An 18,589-nucleotide genomic window follows, 5' to 3' on the forward strand; every position below is an offset into this window, starting at 1 on the left:
TCAAATTACCATAAATTCATAATTGTATTAAATTCATAATTGTATATCATCCATTACACCTTCAAGAGTCATAGTGGAAATGTACGTAGCGGGGGAGACAGAGGATTCGATTTCTATTTTGGAAATCCTAGGCACCAAATGAGCCCTTAATGTCTTAAATATAATCACATCCACCAATCTCTGTTGAACAAATTAAGAAGAAGAGCCATGAACAAGAGGTGGTACTGCAGCTTCAGCTTGTGACGGCACAGAGAGCTCAAATTGCCTCCAAGAAAGAGGGGAAACAGAGAGCAGATCAGGCGATACGAGATTATCCCAGCCCCTAACAGGATCAGTTGTTGCAGAGGCAGCGGAAGCAGAAGCGTCCCAACCTATGTGTGTCACATGCTTCACATCTGTAGGACACCCTATTTCCATATCCATTTCCAGCACTTCTTCCATATCATCCTTGTAAACTATCAAGAAAATCACCACAAGAGTAATCAGAGACAAACTAGAGCTGACGTGGGGGTAGCCATATTGACTAGAGCGGATGTGCTCCCATACATCCGAGTTTGAATCTCCCTCCCCGAAATTTAGATCAGTTTTTAGGCATAAAATATTGCAAGAAATGATAATCGAATCATGCGTTCGTTGAGACTTACCAAATAACTGAGAGAAGTTCTTGAAACCCTTGAAGAGCCTATGAACACCGGTTGATATGTTTGGTTTTGGAAGAGCCAGGGATCTAAACGTGTTCTTCATGCTTTCGCCGGATATTCTGTCTTCTTCATCTTCTTCCTCTTCGGCTTCTTTAGTTCCTTTTCACAAATCATCAAAAAGACACGAAAACATAAGCTAGGTAGCTAACTAACTAGAGAGAGAAACACAGCATACATGCATGTATATATGTGTGTGTGAGAGCATGAGAAAGAGACTTATTGCAGACGGATTTGTGTCCGGTTTTGATCTTCTGGGCCGCTGCTGCTGCACACCGCCAACAGCAACGCTCGATTCAGAAATGCAACCGATGGCGAAAGGAAGAAGAACGAATCTTTCCATTCTTTCTCTCATTTTCCCATCAAACAGCGCAAACGAAGAGAGAGATGGAAATGTGGAGAAATGGTGGTTGGGAAAATGCAAAATTGCGAGCGGAAAATGGTTTGATATAGTAGAAGAGCATGAGTTGCTCTGGCTTTGTTATCAAGTCACTATAATTTTACGTATGAAAAAGTCAAGCTACATATGCAATTATGTTTGGTAGAGATGGAGTGGAGATGATAAAACTCAAGTTAACATTAATTAGGTTCGGTTGAGAAGTTTAACCTAATAATTACATCTAATTGAGATAAACAAATTAATGTGTGCTTTTATGTTCAAATACTCAAAAGTGGGTAGGGTTCTCCACTTCACTTACCTCTCTTATAAAATAAGCCACCAAATTCCACCTCTCTTTATTCTCCTCTCCTTTTCTTTTCTTTCTTTCTTTCGTTTTCTTAATTTGGACTCTAGCTTCATGTAGTGCATACCAAGGGATCATTCTTATGCATAATCAGAGGAGTTGCATAGAAAGAATGATAAGGGGACAGTGTCTTAAATCATTCATGCGATATCATGTGAGAAAAACTTAAGGTGATAGTGTCTTAAATCATTCATGCGATATCATGTGAGAAAGTTAAAACACTTATGACGCGTGATAGATTTGAGACGATGTCACATTGGCGTCCCCGTTTTATGTAATTTTCTCTCAAAGAATGTTGATGGCTCGGAAGATCAATTTGGGTTATTAGTATTACTTACCAACTTTAGGGGCGTATAATATATGAATGATTGCAAGCATAGAAAATACGGAATCTTGAGGGAAGAAAGCTACGCTTGTGTTACTATCAACCTTTATTTTTTTTTTTGGTCAAGTAAAAATATGTAAGCAAGAATAATGCTTGTGTTCTTTTTATGTGGGACAAGTCCCTGTACTTAATATTAACGAGTTTTTACCGTCGAAATATCATATTTGAAATTGTACATTCTTTCAATATCGAGATCATACTTGCAAAAATCATTCAGTTTGGAGATCATTTAGTCGTCCATGTGCATAAAACAAATGTTAGGTTGATCATGGAAATTGTTTAGTCGTCGATTAGCTCATACGTTCTGTTACATGGCTCTGGTTACAAGATAAACAGCAATCAACAAACTCCGAGGCTGAATCGAGCATCGTTTGGTGGTGAAACGCTAATCGTCCAGTCCCCATTTACGCTAATTAAACTGCTTGATGACTATGGCAATGGGTACTAGAATGAGTTGCACAACATCATTCATGCATCAAGCCTTAATATTACCAGTTATCTCCAGAGTAGCAGAGATCGTGTATAAAAAAGGACGGAGACAATGAATGTCTCTCACAATCGACTCAGAGAGTCTTCAACAGCCTTTTCTTCTTGCTTCTCATTCTTCTTCTTCTTTGAAGTTAAGGTATTTGGTTGAGACAGAGAGTCCTCACCAGCCTTTTCTTCTCTTTTTCTTCTTTCTTCTCATCTCTTTGTTCTCTCTTTTTCTTCCTTCTTCTCATCTGTTTGTTTGGCGGATTGAAATATACACATAAATTACTACTCAATATCAATTTTTATATAAGGAAAACTAATGAAAATGGTTTGGAAACTTTGAGTTTTAACGATAAAGACAAAATAAAAGGTAAAATGAATAGTAACATAATTGACTTTTTAATGTAAAAATATGGTTTTACGTTAAAATTAACAGTATCGGGAACTTTTCGTTAAAGTTTCTATTTATATATTGTTTTTCATTTTCAACAAAATTGCCATAGGTTAATTGATTCGTCGTGAAATAAATATCTAGCTGCTACATATACATAAACCAACAAAAAAAAAAAACATACATATTTGAATATAAATTAAAAGGGAATTTTTAAATATCAACTCAAAAAATTATTCAGGTATGAAATTAATTAAACGGCAATTCTTGCAAATGTAGTAACGAAAACCAACAGCAGTTTGTTTAATATGTTTCCTCAAAACTCAAAACATGAATGTACATACGCAGATTACCAACTGAGATAGCGGAACTGAAATGCTGCATATTCAAAATTACAATCAATTTACCAGTCAGCATCTCACAAACCCTAAAACAAAAACCAAAAGCATGCATACCATGACGTACGAGTCCGGATCTCACCTCGGAGCTCCAGCAACTGGGCTGGTTTCTTCTCCCGCCAAGGTCCTGATCCCACAAGGCCCTTCCGGCGGTCGGCGTTTCATGACGTGTGTGTGTGAGACTGCACGAGTTTCGGGCTTAATTGGCGACAATTAGGGTTAGAGCACGTAAATCTGTATAAAATCACACACACACACACACTTTGGGGCTACTCTGCGGTACGTAGTGTGTCACATCTCCCGATGAGACCTCTTTATATGGTGATCGAAGGAGGGAGAGGGAAGGGGATGAGAATAAGAGGGGAGAGAATCCTACTCCGTGATCGAAACCCCTAACTTGATGGCTAAGTCACTAAAACTTCTACAAGTGTGAGTTTTTCCAAACACCACCTCTTTTTAAGTTCATCCGCCATTTAACTTCAATTTTCTTTTAGGCCATGTTTGGGCGATGGATTTCCAAAAACCAAGGTATTGAGGCCAAGTTAGTAAAAAAATCCGACTACAAAATGTTAGAGATAGAGGGGACTCAAAATGTCGTTCCCCTTAATTTAAAAATCCCTTTCACATGCCTTTATAAGTCACTTGAGTTGAGCCGCTAAGATGGACAATTTAATCAACAAACTCTGAGGTCGATCGAATCAGGCTTCATTTGGTAGGCGGATTCTTCAAGTTCATACTATGATTAGTAAAACGCTAATCAAGCGGGGCACGATAGACTAATTAAGTTAGGGACAATATTTGCGTCCACCCCATGGCAACGTATCCAGAGCATGACTAGAATGACTTGCACAACACGTTACATTAGGGTCTTACCAGTAATCTCCACAGGAGCAGAGACCATGTTTAAAATGATGGAAGCGATGAATGTCTCTAACAATTACTTCCCTATCTAAAAGCTGACAAGTATATTTGATAAAGTTATGACAATCAGTGCACACTCTGAGGTTCTTCATGATCCGAATTGGCATCCCAGAAGTTGTGCTTATGATGCCATAGGCAACTGCAAGCTTTTCGCTGTGATGACTGAGAAGTACTTCTCGTTGTTCTTCCTCGACGTCCTGCATCACCATTTTCATGTCTGATGAGTACCCGATTTCCTTCAGTCTTCCAATCAGCTCATCCAAATATGAATATATCCGTGCGGAGTGTGGATGGGACCTATCGCCCATGACGAAAGAGTGGACTTGATTTTTCAATTGAATCCAAGACTGACCAGCGATTTTGTTGATTCCTCTCTTTTGCATCAAACTCCTTATGTCAGCGGCTTCTTCCCATCTATGATTCACAGAACACATGTTTGACAATAAAACATAAGATCCCTCGTCCAATGGTTCGAGTTGGAGTAGTCTTTCGGAAACCCACTTTCCCAGCTCAAAATTTTTATGAACCCGACATGAAGATAGAAATGACTTCCAAACTGAACTCAGGTGAGAGATGCCATTTGCTTGAATGAACTCTTTAATCTCATCCAAGCGATCAGCTCTACCATAAATATCGGCCATACAAGTGAAATGTTCAGCTCCAGGCTTGATGCCAAAAACTTCTTTCATCAAGCTGAAATACTTGAAGCCTTCTTCAAGGAGCCCGGCGTGGCTGCAGGCATTTAAAACCACCACGAAAGAAACCTCATTCGGCTTAATTCCCTCTTTTATCATGAGTTCAAAAAGCTGAACAGCTTCCTTGCCTTGCCCATGTAAAGCACAAGCTGAAATCATTGAAGTCCACAACACAACATTTAGATCGCCGGTTTGTTTAAAGATCATCCGAGCATCGTTTAGGCTCCCACATTTAGCATACATATCAATATACGAGGAACCTAAGTGGACATCAGTTTTGTATCCAATTTTCTCAATGTGAGCATGAATGTGCTGACCGAGAAGCAAAATCCCAATGTTAGCACATGCAGAAACAACACTCGTCACAGAAAATCTGTCCACCTGAATCCTTTCACGAACCATAGAACAAAAGGTTAGCAAAGCATATTCATACTCGCCATTATGAACATATCCGGAAACCATTGAACTCCATGATACAATCTCCGTCTTCGTCTCATGACAAGTAAACTTAGAATTTGCTCTCAAATGCGTTGTTTTGAATACTAGCATCGCCTTCTCCATCTTACCACACTTGCAATACATATCTATTAAGGAAGTTTGAAGAAATCCATCGTTTGGAATACCAAGCCTTAGAAGACAGCCGTGAATTTGTCTCCCCAGTTCCAAAACAGATAAAGATGAAGCCAAAACCAGAGCTTCGGAGAAAGTGACCCGATTAAATGGCGGTCCATTTTCCACCATCTCATAGAGCAGCTCCAATGCGTATCTTTCGCACCCGTTTTGCATTAGCCCGTATAAGATTGTATTCCAACTAGCAACATCTTTGAAGGGCAATCTTCTGAACAAATCAAGAGCCTTCTCCATATCCCCAACATGCATATACGCACCCATCATTATATTCCAAGTAACAGTGTCTCTCTCTTCCATAGCTTCAAATAACCTCTCTGCATAATCAAGGCCGCCACATTTTACATAAACGTCGAGAATCGAGTTCTCTAACACCAAATCCAAGTCAATCCCATGTCTCAAAATCCATCCGTGAATTCCCTTCCCAGTCTGAAAATCGCTTAAACTGGAACAACTCTTTAGAACACTTGACAACGTAAATTGGTTCGGACAAACACGATCAAATTGCATCTCTTTGAAAAGTTCCAACACCATTTTGCATGATCCAACTCGAGCAAACCCCGATATAAGTATAGTCCACGACCGGACATCTCTGTCAGGACTTTCATCAAACAACTTGTGTGCATAGGCCAAGTTACTAGATTTCACATACAAGCTTGTGACATAGTTCCTCAAATCCAAACTGTCCAAAGTACCATTCTTGACAGATTTGGCATGAAGGGTAACAGGCAGGGACCCATTTGGAAAATCACCAACTGCCCGAGATTGGTACCCACAATGTTGGAATCTCTGAAAGTGGGTATGCTTAAAAATTGGATAAGAGCTTGAGTATTTGGTGTTTAGGCAAATCCATCTCATGTTACCTACTAATTAGGTCCGTTTTGGGGATTTAGGAGCAGCAATTATACAACTTTGTTGGGATGGACTTGAAGATTTTGGCTATTTGTTGCGGTGGAAATTTACCAAATCACGAATAAAATGAAGTCTCTTTTCAAGCAGGTTACTGATTTCATATTTTGCTTTCAGACATATTGCCTTGAACAACTGGCCTATTTCCCGTGAGCTTTTTTTGGATAAAAGTTTTCCGCTTTGATTCATCTTACATGTTTTGAAAACGTTGTAGGAAATTGGGCATACTTTGGCTTTCGTGGTTTCGTTAACAACGGGGTCCATGCATGCGAGGACTGTATAGTATATGCTACCATTTTACAAACGAGTGAATGATCTGTTATAACGGGTATCATATGCTCTCTACTTGTGAAGGAATCCGAGAAAACAAAAAAGGAGCAGAATGCACGAAAACAAGAACAGAAAGAAAAAAAAATGTGTAGAGCATTTAAGGCTCTTAAGAGAATCAGGTTAGCCAAGGGTTCACAGTTTGCACTTAGAGAGGAGGATAGAAGTAAGACGACACGGAGAAGCATAGGAAGAGCAGGCCTCCAACTGTTGCGACTGTCCGTTGGGAGATTTTGGATGCCAACATACTCCCTCCTACCACAGCCACAGACGTGCAGATTGCATGTCCTATAGTTGCACCCACCGCAACTCCAACTGCATTTTTATGGGTTGCCAGCTGCAGGGTTAAAAGATAGAGTTTCATCTCCGTTTTGGAGGAAAAAGTAACGAATTAATAGAACATGAACTATGACAAGAAGGGTGGGGGGAGGGAGGAGGAATCTTCTCTTACAGCAATTGTCGCTATTTGGCTGCGATCTCCCCACTCTGCTAAAAACGTTAAAATGAATGACTGCAACAGCAAACAGAATTCATTTAATAATAAAGGTTATCAACAGACTTCAAACTGACAGCTAAAAGGTTTCAGCTCTACAAGCATCTGCAACAAGTACAGATCCCATCAAAATCCATGATTTGTAAAGAGAACATAAATCAAATCAGTCATACCTCCAAGAAGATGGGTGTTAAAAATCTGGAAAAGAAACGGCGGAAGGGTGTTTTTCCCTGTCCAGACTCAAGTTTCTCTTCAACCTGGATATATTGGGTGCCAAACAAATTTAGACACCAAAAATAACAAAATAGACCAGCAGAGGGGCAAAATTCATGTTGTAAGCTCATAAATGCGATGAAGACAAAATGATATAAAAAGTAATCAGACACCAGCAATAATGCAGGCAGTCAATTCAGAACAACTCTGAATTCTGAGATTATTCCCACTTCTCGTAAATACCTAGTACTTTCATGGCTTACTCAAGGGAAAACCAATAAGCCTGGAAAGTTTTATACATACGACACCAGTTAACTCAATGTCATCATCCTACTTTATCAGTTGCACAGTTGAGGTAAAGTTGTTTTGCAATCTTTATCACTATACAGATGAGGTTGTTTTCGGAGGTTTCTGAAGACCTCCCTCATTCACATGTTCATTCAAAAGCATCAAAGCAAGTCATGAAAAAATTTAAATATTGCTTTATCCAATCTAAAGTTGATTATTATGATCCATAAACTGGGTAGTACAGGCACCAAGCATTGCTAGTTTACCATCCATCTATCTAGAGATCATAAATAAATACAAATCAAATAAAGGCTAAAAAGTGAAAACATATAATAAACTTACTTCTTCAATTTCTTTCTTCTGGGAAGATTTAGAATCTGATGATCTCCAAGCAATGTAAAGTAACCTCAGTCCAAAAAATAAATACAGAACTGCAAAGAAAACAGAATTACAAAACTTGATTTGCTATCAAACATTAAAGCAAGACCATGTATCTAATATTCTATAGCCAAAACAAAAATATGGAAATCTGATTCTCATAAAATTTCTTAGTGGTCAAGTAACAAAAAGAATGGGTAGCTTTACCTGTAGCTGCACTATTCGTATGCTTCCTTGATATCAAGTTTGGCACAATCCTACCAAGTCCAGTGGAAAGTACCTAATTGACACACAGAACAACTTAAATCTTGATCACATCGATAATAAGAAATCACACTTTTGCAGTATATGAAGCTTTTAGTTACAACACCATGGAAACAAATTGCATATTAGAACCACATAAAGAGAGCAGAGATGTTGAAGGGAAAATGTTTATATACGTATTTCCACAATAGAAATTAAATATTAGATAACTTACCGTCATTATAAACAAGGCTGAAAGTGCACCAGATAGGACAATTGACCTGGGGTGACGCATTGCCATAAGAGCTGCTATTATAAAGGTTTCATCTCCGATCTAGTAGCATTTGTCAATTAGAAGAAAATTAGTTTAATCACTATAGCTCTCCTTGTTATTTCAAAAACATATAAATGAAAACAGCACCATCATGCAAGCTCGATCATTTGTTGGTACACTTGACTTGGTTCCAAGTTTTCAAATTTCAGTCTGTTCTTATGGGATTAATGATTACTAACAGAACGAGCAGGTGAGACCACAGCTTTGAAAGTAAAATTGAACTAAACAGATCGGGAAGTTTGTCCACGAACCTCACTGACTAGTATCATTGACAAGCTTGCGATAAAGGCATCAAAAATTCCAAGACCTGAGTCCACGTGGAGACCAATAGCAACTGAGCCACCCTCTGTCTTGACACCAAGAGTATTAACTTCAAGAATACCCAATTTAATCTGTACAAACAAATTGATATGGTATTAACAATGAAATTCAGAAAACAAGATACAGAATCTTCAATTTAAAATATACAATTGAGTGTTATGCATACAGGCTACAAAACACCCATCCAAATACCCCAATAAAAGCATGAAACCATAAACAAATTGAAATCTTATTTTGCCCAATAGAAAGAAATTCAATTTAGTTTCTTTCAAATTTCAGACCTACAAATCCCCACTTCCAAATATCTGTATCCAAGCTTCTACAGCATCTATTACAAATCAAATCAAATGATAAACTTACTTTACACAACGCTACCTAATTCGATGAACATACAACTGGATTTTATACAAGCTACCAAGTCCCCCACTCTAAAAACAGTTCTTGCAGTACCACATTGTAACTTGCAAACAATCAGATAAGAGAAACATGACCCATCAGATGACTGATGATTAGGAAATTTTTTAAGTCTTCGTTTCTCATCAATTTTCTCGGCAACCAAACAGATATGTAAAATGAGAAAGAGAGGGCGATTGTCAAACCTTGCTCCGACGGCCCAGATCTTTGGATCCCCTGGAGTCTCCCCTCTCAGCTTCAACCCCGGACTCCTAATCACCCAACAAATCACCAGAATTATAACCATATAAACATACACACACGCAAAGAGAGAGAAAGAGAGAGAGAGAGAGAGCTACCTGAGCAGAAACGGCGAGGAGAAGGAGCAATAGGAGGGGGAGGGAGTACGCAATCGTTCTGGGAATCGAGCGACACCCCATGACTGCAGAAATCGGAAGGTCTGAAGCTGCGGTGGGTAGAGGATTTTATCGGGAACGTGGATCCGAATCCTTGCTTGGTGCTTTGCTGAGATCCTACGTATGCCTGTAGAAATTGGAGAGATCCGACGAGAGACACAGAGAGAGATCTTTGCTGAAAGCAGCGAAGATCCCTAGTAGCAGCCGGAAGGTGGAGTATTAACGGTTCACATATTAAAAATTGGTGGAGGGGACTGTCTTCTCAAACTCTCGGAGAGAGAGGGGGAAAGGTTTGACCCCAGAAGAGTAAAGTAAAAAAGAAATGTGATTCAGCACTACTGTCTGATGATATTATTCTTTATTTGGAAAGAAAATGAGAGGTTTTAGATTCGAAGATACCAAATTAGGCTGCTTATTATGTAACTTTGCCAAACTCTCTCAGTATAAAAATATGAATGTACTTGAAAAGTAAAAAAAGGACAAGGTGACGTTCTTAATTGTTAATTCTTGTCCTTCTTCCCTATAATTCTTGAAATGAATAGTGAAGTTTCAATTTTTTTTTCCAATTATAAAGTTTTTTAAATTGTATTAATTTATGTTTTCTTCGTGTTTTTATGTTTGGTGTTTTGTTAAATTGATGTGGTGATAGATATGAGCTTTATTTTTCTATGATGACCTGAAAAACACACTTATTTTTAGAGTTTTGTCTTCCCTCAATAGAAACTTTGCAATATAATGAGAATCAATCTCACAATTTGGTCTCAGTGATGCAAGTAAGACTTATACAACATCCCAATGGCGGATTCCACATCTACCACATTATCAAAATAACAATTGATTACACGTTCAAAGAGGCATAATGATTAAAGAGTCAAGGGGGCAGGGTGTTATCTATATTGCTTGTCACAGCTCACAAGGTCAAACATATTGAATGCATAAATTGATATGATTTCAGTTCACAAAAATTGATATAATTTCAAATCTCACGATGCAATGTAAAAAATAAAAAAATAAAACTACATGACTCAATTACCTCAAATTACCGTATATAATGTAGTTAGCTAACTTTTCATTTCAGATGAATAGATATAAAAAAATATAAAATTTTGAACGAGTAATTCTTGGTGTCACGTACTATAGTAAAGTTCATCTCAATTAGAATGTGTCTCAACAATATAAATTATTTTGTGTGCTAAATACCACTATTGATTTGGTAAAGATATTTACAAATTTTACATACAGTTAAGTGCATGCAATGCTAATTGCTAAGCCCACAATATGTGGTCAAAAGTGTGAGAAGTGGTCCTAATAGGAGCACTTATATAAATTTACCTTTTGATATCTTTTGACATGATGGAAATTTACCTTTCCATTTTGCAATAAGTCACAATTTGAATTTTTCCTCTCCATTAACGAAAACGTAAAGAAATATTTTACGCAATTCTTCAACTACTTTGGTCCAATTGGGATGCCTTTGATTCAAGTTCAATCTCAAGCCTCAATATTCGTGGCTTAGACTTAGGAGAAAAAAGACCCATAGTTTAATGGGACAATCTCATAAATTTCAAAAGAAGGTCCCCTTCAAGAGTCCAATTCCTAATTAGGAGTTCAAGTATATTGTGTGCGCCTCATTCATGTTTTGATTCTCACATAGACAATTAACGGAGAAGTAATTCATAATCGAAATCCACATGTCATTGTGTTAAAATTACATATAAAGTACGTACTTGTTCATGTTTATTGTATATTCAGTTTGAATGGTCAAATGGAGCTTCAAAGAGAAAGCTCGTGAACAACGTTCATTGTGATTTTATACATGTCAAATCAGAGACAATTAACTTTATACATTATTATGAGTCGAATCTTTTAAATAATAATACAAAAATGAAATACGTAAAGCACCATATGAATATGAAGATCTTATTATGGTGAAGTACGTTAGCACATTATATTATTACTCCCATGTACGCCTCTAATCATCCCCCTTTTATTGTCCCTCTTAAAAAATTCAAAGTAGAAAAGAAAAAAAAAAGGATGCGAATGCAATTAAAAATAAAGGAAAGGCCAGCGAGGGCCCAAGACTGGTCCCAACCCAACCCAACCCAAGCCGGCTGAGCCGCTCCGCCAATCAGGTTTGAGGACAATGCGTGCGAGCTTCCGCCACTTTTGAATCATGAAAGCGAAGTGAAGCCCCTCCACCGGTTCAAACGGCCTCTTCTCTCAAACATATATTATTGAGGAGGGAGGACGAGCACCTCTCTCACTTTTGACATGTTGCTTTTTACAGGACAAGCAGCTAGATGTGGTGGTTGTAATAACTAAAATAAATGTGGTTACATATTATAGACGCACAAAAAGTATATTATATTCCTTATTGCAAGTTTCCGTTCATAATTTTGCTACACATGATACATGTGGAATCTTTTTATGTCAGGGTAATTTAAAAATAAAATAAAATAAATAAAAAGAACGGTTCGACGGAGCTAGATGAGGATGTGAAAATAGCTTCCCCGGTCGTGACATTTACCTAACCCTTTTTTCAAGCTTGATAATGTCACCTTAATTATTGTGATTCTTCCCTCTTTTAACGTTCACTTATTTTGTTTTCGTTTTGTTTTGCTTTCCTTTGTGGTAGATGAAAATTAATGTGGATAGAACTTTTCATGCTTCTACTAAAACAGGGTGATGGTGTGGTATTTTGCCGCGAAACCAATTTTGTTTGCAAAATATCCCATGTGACAGGTCTTGACGTGATGGAGTTTCTAGTTGCCAGGAGAGTGTCCAGCTGATCTTCGAACGACACTGGCACTAGATTGAACTTGAGAGTGACGTCTTCCAGGTTGTCCATATCATTGGCATCCTGCATGGTGACTCTTCCTCATTAGATTTAGTTGCTGAAAACATCAAAACGGGGCACTGAGGCTTTTGTTGCATCTCGAGTATGTTATGTGCGTAGGTTCGCTAATATGGACATAAGTTGGCCAAGTTATGGCCATAGTAGGGAATTGGAAAAATAATGTAAACAGTCAAGCTAAAAAATAGGTTGACTTATCATATTAAAAAGGAAAAACGGTGAGTTGAAAAAAAAAAAAATCAACAAACCTAAATTGAATTCATGAATTATTCTCTCATAATTGGTGAAATCTAATTCTCTCTTTTTAGCACTTTTAGAACCAACAAAATCCTCTCCATATCCTTCTGGTGAGGATCTTGAAAATTCGTGAATCGTGTCCATTCATCGTACATCGTGCGATCAATTTTTGTCAGGTATTATTTGTGTTTAATTTTAAATAAAAATATTTAAAATGATTTTTGATCACATAATGTACGATGAACAGACACACAATTCACGAATCTCTTAGATTCTCACAAAAAGGATTCGACGAGAATCCGAATTCTTCTTTAGACAGAGTAAAATTGTGTTAGTTTTGTTAATGGCTATATTTTAAAGAGGAGGGAGGGACCCTGCACCCATCGTTTTATAATTCTTTATTCTGCCAATTGTAAAACTCATTCGTCAACCATGTATGCATATTCACTATTTTTAGTCTTTAAGCTTTTTCAATATTGCAACTACTTTCCTTCTTATTAAAACAATATAATTTCAACCATTTTCTGATTAATATATCTCTACAATTCATGCCATATATGCGATGACGCCTTATATTATAGTTATATTTCCAACTGAAGTAATTAGCAAGATATCGATTATTATTATTAAAAGAAATTAAAATTCAAGAAAAAAATTAAAATTGGGAGAAGGGAGCAGATAGTGGAAAATATAAAGAAATAAACTGGAAATAGTAAAAGCCGTCACAGGAAGCGGTCCGAGTTTCTGCTATCCGGTTTGGGGAATCGCACATTCGCAGCTCGGATAGCTGGACCTACTCGCTGCGCAAGTCGACCACGTGTCGAATAAAATATTAGATGAGGCATTAGGCATAAAAGCAAAAACAGAGGAGAGATTTTTTAGTGTAACCGGCACACGAGGTGTTACATCAAATATTATTATACAAATGGTGTGATTTGTGTGTCAAAAACACGACATAAAAACATGTGGTGTATCACTTGTGTTTCATCACATTTAAAAATTTCTCAAAGCAGGGGGACAAGTGGGGAAGGAGGAGCACGCGTGGAGCAAAGGGAGCGAGTATAGGAGTTGAGGCAGTCGCGGGTGGCGGGAAAGGATGTGGGGTTTGGTCCGTTTATTGCCAAAGCGCGGGTGAAAAAGCTTGTCTGGTTGAGAGATGGTTGGTTTTTATTCCTCTTCTCGTTTGTGGAGAGGAGAGCACACCGCTCTCTCTCTCTGTCCATCTCATCATCTCTCTCTTAAAACTACTTTCTTTCTCTCCATGTAAAAGTTTCTCTCTCTAGAAAGCTGTTATTCTTGTTAATTTGGCTCTCTGTTCTTTTTGTTTGGTCTGGGTGTGGCCTGGTTTAGATAGAGAGAGAGAGGGAGGGAGGGAGGGAGGGAGGGAGGAGAGAGAGAGAGATAGTGTGTGTCTGATCGTTGAGAGGGGGATTTTAGCAGAGTGAAGGGTAGGTGGGTTGTGGGGTGCGAGGGAGGGGGTGAGTGAATGAATGGTAATTCCGGTGGGGTTTGCTAGAGTGACGGCCCGGTGGTGTTGGTGGTGCTGCTGACGACTTAACTCACTGTCTCTCTCTCGCCGGCGACTGGAGCCATGGACTTCGATGCCGGAATTCCCATGTCTCGTGCTGCCGCGCCCGTCACCGACGCTCCCTCACTGTCACCCTCCTTGACCCAAGGTCATCTTTCTCTCTCCCTTGCATAACATAACACATACATTTGTCTTTGTTTGTCAGTAACTGTCGTTTTCTCTGTTTCTGTTTCTCTTTTGTTTCGCCATTGTTTCCTTGTTTTCCCAATCACGTTTGCTGCCTCCGCCCGATGCGAATTGTCCCCTTTGACCTTTCAGTTCCTCAATCCATATGTGATCAATGCTTTCAATCTTATTCAGCTTCGTCAATTTCGATTCCCAGGACTTAAATTCGCATTTTTTTTATTTTTCATGTGATTCTTTCCGTTTCTTGAATTATTACAGTATGTTGCCTCTTGTTTGTTTTCAATTTTTTTCGTGTTCTGAATGCGATTTGGTTGCTATTTAGAGAACTGGAGTTGTCGATAATGAAAGTTTTCGCTATCCCGTGACAACTCAAATACGGTATTTGTTATAGCATGAAGATCGAAAGGAGGGATTGGCGAGAACCGTGATTTCAAAACCAATTTAAACAGAGAATGCAATGTCAATGTTGTGTGATTTGGCTTCTAAGAACAATAAGACGAAGAATTTAATCTAATTGCAGCTTTAAGGCACAATTTCTTTACTTAATTGTCTTCTTATGGTGTACAAGGAGGAACAGAATGCAGACGAAATGGACACGTGGGAAATATGCCTTTCACTTGAGTTTTGATATGTTTGTATGATACAATGTAATGAACTTACTTATGAAATGTTATTTCAGATGCAATGTGGCAAATGAATTTGAGATCAAGTGAAACAATGGAAGCCGGGGGCTATCCCGAGCGAACTGGGGAGCCAGATTGCTCTTATTACATCAGAACAGGACTTTGTAGATTTGGAGCAACTTGTCGCTTTAATCATCCACCTAACCGGAAGCTGGTATAGTTTCACCATGTTTACTCCAATTTTTTTTTTTTAGTTTAGTAATATTTTTCTTGCTTTGATACTTTTTAGCACAAGGGTATTATGCTTTGTGTCTAATGTTTAATTATTTCATTAAATTTTGATTGAAATTATATGTCTATATACCAAGATTCTGTTTATTGCCAGGCTATTGCCGCTGCAAGGATGAAGGGAGAGTTCCCCGAAAGAATTGGACAACTAGAATGTCAGGCATGTATTTCTGTGGAAGGTTGGTTGTGTAAATTTTGGTCTGACTTACTAATGATATTTGTTAAACTTCCCTGCAGTACTACCTGAAGACAGGAACCTGCAAGTTTGGAGCAACATGCAAGTTTCATCATCCTAGAGACAAGGCGGGAATCACTGGAAAAGTTGCCTTAAATATCTTAGGCTATCCACTTCGACCGGTTCGATTTCCTGTTTTCATCTCATTATTGTGCCATTCACCTATTTTACACATTTCGATTCTGTTTGCTTTACTTGAATGTTTACTTTGTAGTTTATTTTTGTGGCATAGGGACAGACAAGGGACCAAAAACAAACGCCATTTGTGTTGGTGTGGTAAATTTTAGAAGTAGTGCGACGCAAAATAATGATTTAAGAACCGCACATATGCTAGAGGAAAATGTGTTGGAGACAAGCGTTCCACTTTTGTATTGTATAATTGAATATGTGTTGGAGACAATGTTGTTTGTATACTATCTGTATATTTGAAATAATTGTAAAATTGAACAATGCATGCTGCCCAGTTTTCGTTCAGGCATATTGTAGATCTGTAAATGTCTATACATATCTGCTTTGGAGATTGTTTTGTAGACCTTTCTGTGCATCTTAGTTGGCAAGATAAATTTCCTAACTTTTCTTTCTTTACTTTTAGCAGAATGAGATTGAATGTGCCTATTATTTACGAACTGGACAATGCAAGTTCGGAGGCACTTGTAAATTCCATCATCCCCAACCTACTAATATGATGGTTTCAGTGCGTGGCTCTCCTGTATATCCTACTGTCCAATCTCCAACTACTCCTGGCCAGCAGTCATATGCAGGAGGAGTTACAAATTGGTCGAGAGCATCTTTTATTCCCAGTCCACGCTGGCAAGCTCCATCAAATTACGCTCCTCTCATTGTTCCTCAGGGAGTGGTATCAGTCCCTGGATGGAACACATACAGTGTAAGCTTAACTGTACCTCTCTGTGCGAAATGCTGTGATGCAGTTGTTTTACCTTATAATGTGCAACTAATTATTGTTTGTCTCGAAATCAATTTAATCGGAGTTGTATGCATGTGTGTTTAAAACTGTTGATCTTGTTGTGTCATCTAATTTGTGATTAAAGTTGCGGAATAATAGTTTGAAAATTTATCTTATGAGAAGAAAACAAGACGAAAATCGAATGGTTTGCAATTTCTTTTATTGCACTCCATCAGAAAAGCTCTAATGCAGCAGCTTTTGAGTTTAAGTTCACTAGTATACTTGCGCTATGGTTCCCCGAGAAGACTCAATACGCTTATTTGCTGGCAATTTTTGCAGGGCCAGCTTGGCTCCGTTTCATCTGCAGAGAGTCAGCAACAAACAGCGGGAAACAGTCAGGTGTATGGAACTTCACGCCAAGGTGAACCAGAAAATTCAGGATCTCAAGGGGGCTTTTCTCCATACCGTTCAGGTTCTATCCCTGTAGGGTTCTATGCATTGCAGAGGGAAAATGTATTTCCCGAGAGACCTGGCCAGCCTGAGTGCCAGTTCTATATGAAAACCGGGGATTGTAAGTTTGGTGCAGTCTGTAGGTTCCATCATCCTATGGAGAGGTTAATTCCTGCCCCAGACTGTGTTTTGAGTCCAATAGGCCTTCCTTTACGACAGGTGAGTTGCTTTTACTGTTGGAGTTCGGTTATAAGCTTGAGCTATTGTTTCGAAAATAGTTGTGTGCGCTTGTTTATCTTTCAATAAGTAGTCTTAACTTTGGTGATATTTTACACGATGAATCTGGTACACTTTTTAACAGGGAGAACCTTTGTGCATCTTCTATTCTCGTTACGGTATCTGTAAGTTCGGACCAAGTTGCAAGTTTGACCACCCTATGGACATCTTCACTTATAATATGTCTGCGTCATCTTCGACTGGTGCCCCAGCCCGACGTTTGTTGGGCTCGACGTCCAGGGCGGCTTCATTAAATTTATCATCATCAGGACTAGTTGAAGCAGGATCAGCAAATCCCAGGAGAGTTTCATTGTCAGAGCCTAGACAGATGCCTAGTGCAGAAGATAACAGCATTGACAGAGAGGAGTGAAAAGCGGCTTGAAAACGAACCATTTACATTAACAATCTTTTGAGGGATATCTGCAAGTTGATATCTGGAAATTTACAGAGAATTGTCCTGAAGATGCATTTATCTGACAGATTCAACCTTGTGAATTTCACATTGCTGCATTGCACTGTATAAACATCTGCAAACATTGTCTTGTCCCAAATCCCGAAATGTCCGACACTGGTTTAACTTAACAACAGATATAGTGGAGGAAAACCGACTAAAAAGAGCGTTTTCCTTGCTTCGACTCCGCCTCGTTTCACGTCCGCAAAAGTCCGTCTCGTTTCTTTTTTTGAGTGGAGCCCGACCCGATTAGCTCGCGCGAAGCGTGCCTCATTTTGTGATTTGCTTTTTCCGTGCGCTGAGATTGTCTCGTTTAGCGTGACAAAAGTCTGTCTTGTTTTTTATGAGATGAGCCTTGTTTATTTATTTTTTGTGCGCCGAGTTTGCCTCGTTTAGCGTGTGCATAGTGCATCTTGTTTTGCTTGCTGCATTCTTTCGTGTGCTGAGCCTGCCTCGTTTTGTGCGCTAGAAGCTCGTCTCATTTTCGATCAGCAGAGCCCTCCTCGTTTTATGTGAGTCCAGATTCACCTTGTTCTACGTTGCGGAGTTCGTCTCGTTTTGCATGCGTCGACTCGAGCTTGCCTCCTTTTGCATGTGTAGATCCATATTTTTGCACCCATCGAGCATGACTTTAGGGAAATATTTTGCATGGGAGTTAAGGAAAATGATGCAAAACCTTTGGATGTGATCCTAACGTTTATTAGGTCCCGAAACTATTTTTTATTGATTTTTAAAATTGAAAAATAGAAAAAATAATATAAACTAGTAGGAGGTCCCCTAGAAGATTTGTAGGTGGTGAAAATCTTGAGAATGTCCTAAATTAAATTCATTAAACGTGTGGTGTGACTAGAATGACTCAAATTTTGGATTATATTAAATCTTGTTAAAGTTCTCAAAATCGATTGAAAAC

The 18,589-nt window shown here is 38.6% G+C and overlaps 3 protein-coding genes and 1 pseudogene across 5 annotated transcripts; 1 reads left to right on the plus strand and 3 right to left on the minus strand.

Moving 5' to 3' along the window:
• Nucleotides 1–5: 5 nt before the first annotated feature.
• On the minus strand, nt 6–1,193 carry LOC137744208 (CRIB domain-containing protein RIC4-like). Its single transcript, XM_068484072.2, has 3 exons — nt 918–1,193; nt 645–800; nt 6–455 (listed from the first exon to the last, which is right to left on the minus strand). The coding sequence occupies exons 1-3, from the start codon at nt 1,051–1,053 to the stop codon at nt 193–195; spliced, it is 555 nt and encodes a 184-aa protein (XP_068340173.1). The 5' UTR covers nt 1,054–1,193; the 3' UTR covers nt 6–192.
• Nucleotides 1,194–3,797: 2,604 nt separating this feature from the next.
• Nucleotides 3,798–6,360, minus strand: LOC148692110 (pentatricopeptide repeat-containing protein At5g04780, mitochondrial pseudogene; annotated as a pseudogene). The gene has a single exon (XR_015954174.1). The product of XR_015954174.1 is annotated as a pentatricopeptide repeat-containing protein At5g04780, mitochondrial pseudogene (transcript).
• A 123-nt stretch (nt 6,361–6,483) lies between these two features.
• LOC137745610 (GDT1-like protein 3) lies at nt 6,484–10,161 on the minus strand. The gene is made up of 9 exons (XM_088681393.1): nt 9,591–10,161; nt 9,438–9,503; nt 8,769–8,909; nt 8,419–8,517; nt 8,148–8,220; nt 7,905–7,993; nt 7,235–7,318; nt 7,020–7,079; nt 6,484–6,905 (listed from the first exon to the last, which is right to left on the minus strand). Exons 1-9 carry the CDS (start codon nt 9,669–9,671, stop codon nt 6,717–6,719), a joined length of 882 nt encoding a protein of 293 aa, XP_088537519.1. The 5' UTR covers nt 9,672–10,161; the 3' UTR covers nt 6,484–6,716.
• Nucleotides 10,162–13,881: 3,720 nt separating this feature from the next.
• LOC137745002 (zinc finger CCCH domain-containing protein ZFN-like) lies at nt 13,882–17,779 on the plus strand. Of its 2 annotated transcripts, none has more exons than XM_068484844.2 (7): nt 13,882–14,414; nt 15,132–15,289; nt 15,461–15,523; nt 15,601–15,720; nt 16,191–16,484; nt 16,842–17,171; nt 17,314–17,779. In XM_068484844.2, exons 1-7 carry the CDS (start codon nt 14,330–14,332, stop codon nt 17,596–17,598), a joined length of 1,335 nt encoding a protein of 444 aa, XP_068340945.2. In that variant the 5' UTR covers nt 13,882–14,329; the 3' UTR covers nt 17,599–17,779. The 2 variants fall into 2 exon arrangements, with proteins under 2 accessions (XP_068340945.2, XP_068340946.2); XM_068484845.2 differs by having other exon boundaries at nt 16,194–16,484.
• The last annotated feature ends 810 nt before the right edge of the window (nt 17,780–18,589 follow it).

Source organism: Pyrus communis, chromosome 12 (genome assembly GCF_041283825.1).
Source record: "Pyrus communis isolate YQ-2024b chromosome 12, ASM4128382v1, whole genome shotgun sequence".
NCBI lineage: Eukaryota > Viridiplantae > Streptophyta > Magnoliopsida > Rosales > Rosaceae > Pyrus > Pyrus communis.

Bases quoted from the DNA above. Each gene is read 5' to 3' on its own strand.
- LOC137744208 (XM_068484072.2), bottom strand. From the start codon at position 1,053: ATGAGAGAAAGAATGGAAAGATTCGTTCTTCTTCCTTTCGCCATCGGT. The intron at 801-917 runs GTCTCTTTCTCA...ATTTGTGAAAAG, and splicing joins CACAAATCCGTCTGCAATAA to GAACTAAAGAAGCCGAAGAG. The intron at 456-644 runs GTAAGTCTCAAC...TTTTCTTGATAG, and splicing joins GAACTTCTCTCAGTTATTTG to TTTACAAGGATGATATGGAA.
- LOC137745610 (XM_088681393.1), bottom strand. From the start codon at position 9,671: ATGGGGTGTCGCTCGATTCCCAGAACGATTGCGTACTCCCTCCCCCTC. The intron at 7,319-7,904 runs GTAAGTTTATTA...CAATATATCCAG, and splicing joins AGAAGAAAGAAATTGAAGAA to GTTGAAGAGAAACTTGAGTC. The intron at 6,906-7,019 runs GTAAGAGAAGAT...TTAACCCTGCAG, and splicing joins GCCAAATAGCGACAATTGCT to CTGGCAACCCATAAAAATGC.
- LOC137745002 (XM_068484844.2), top strand. From the start codon at position 14,330: ATGGACTTCGATGCCGGAATTCCCATGTCTCGTGCTGCCGCGCCCGTC. The intron at 15,524-15,600 runs GCATGTATTTCT...ACTTCCCTGCAG, and splicing joins TTGGACAACTAGAATGTCAG to TACTACCTGAAGACAGGAAC. The intron at 15,721-16,190 runs GTTCGATTTCCT...CTTTACTTTTAG, and splicing joins TAGGCTATCCACTTCGACCG to CAGAATGAGATTGAATGTGC.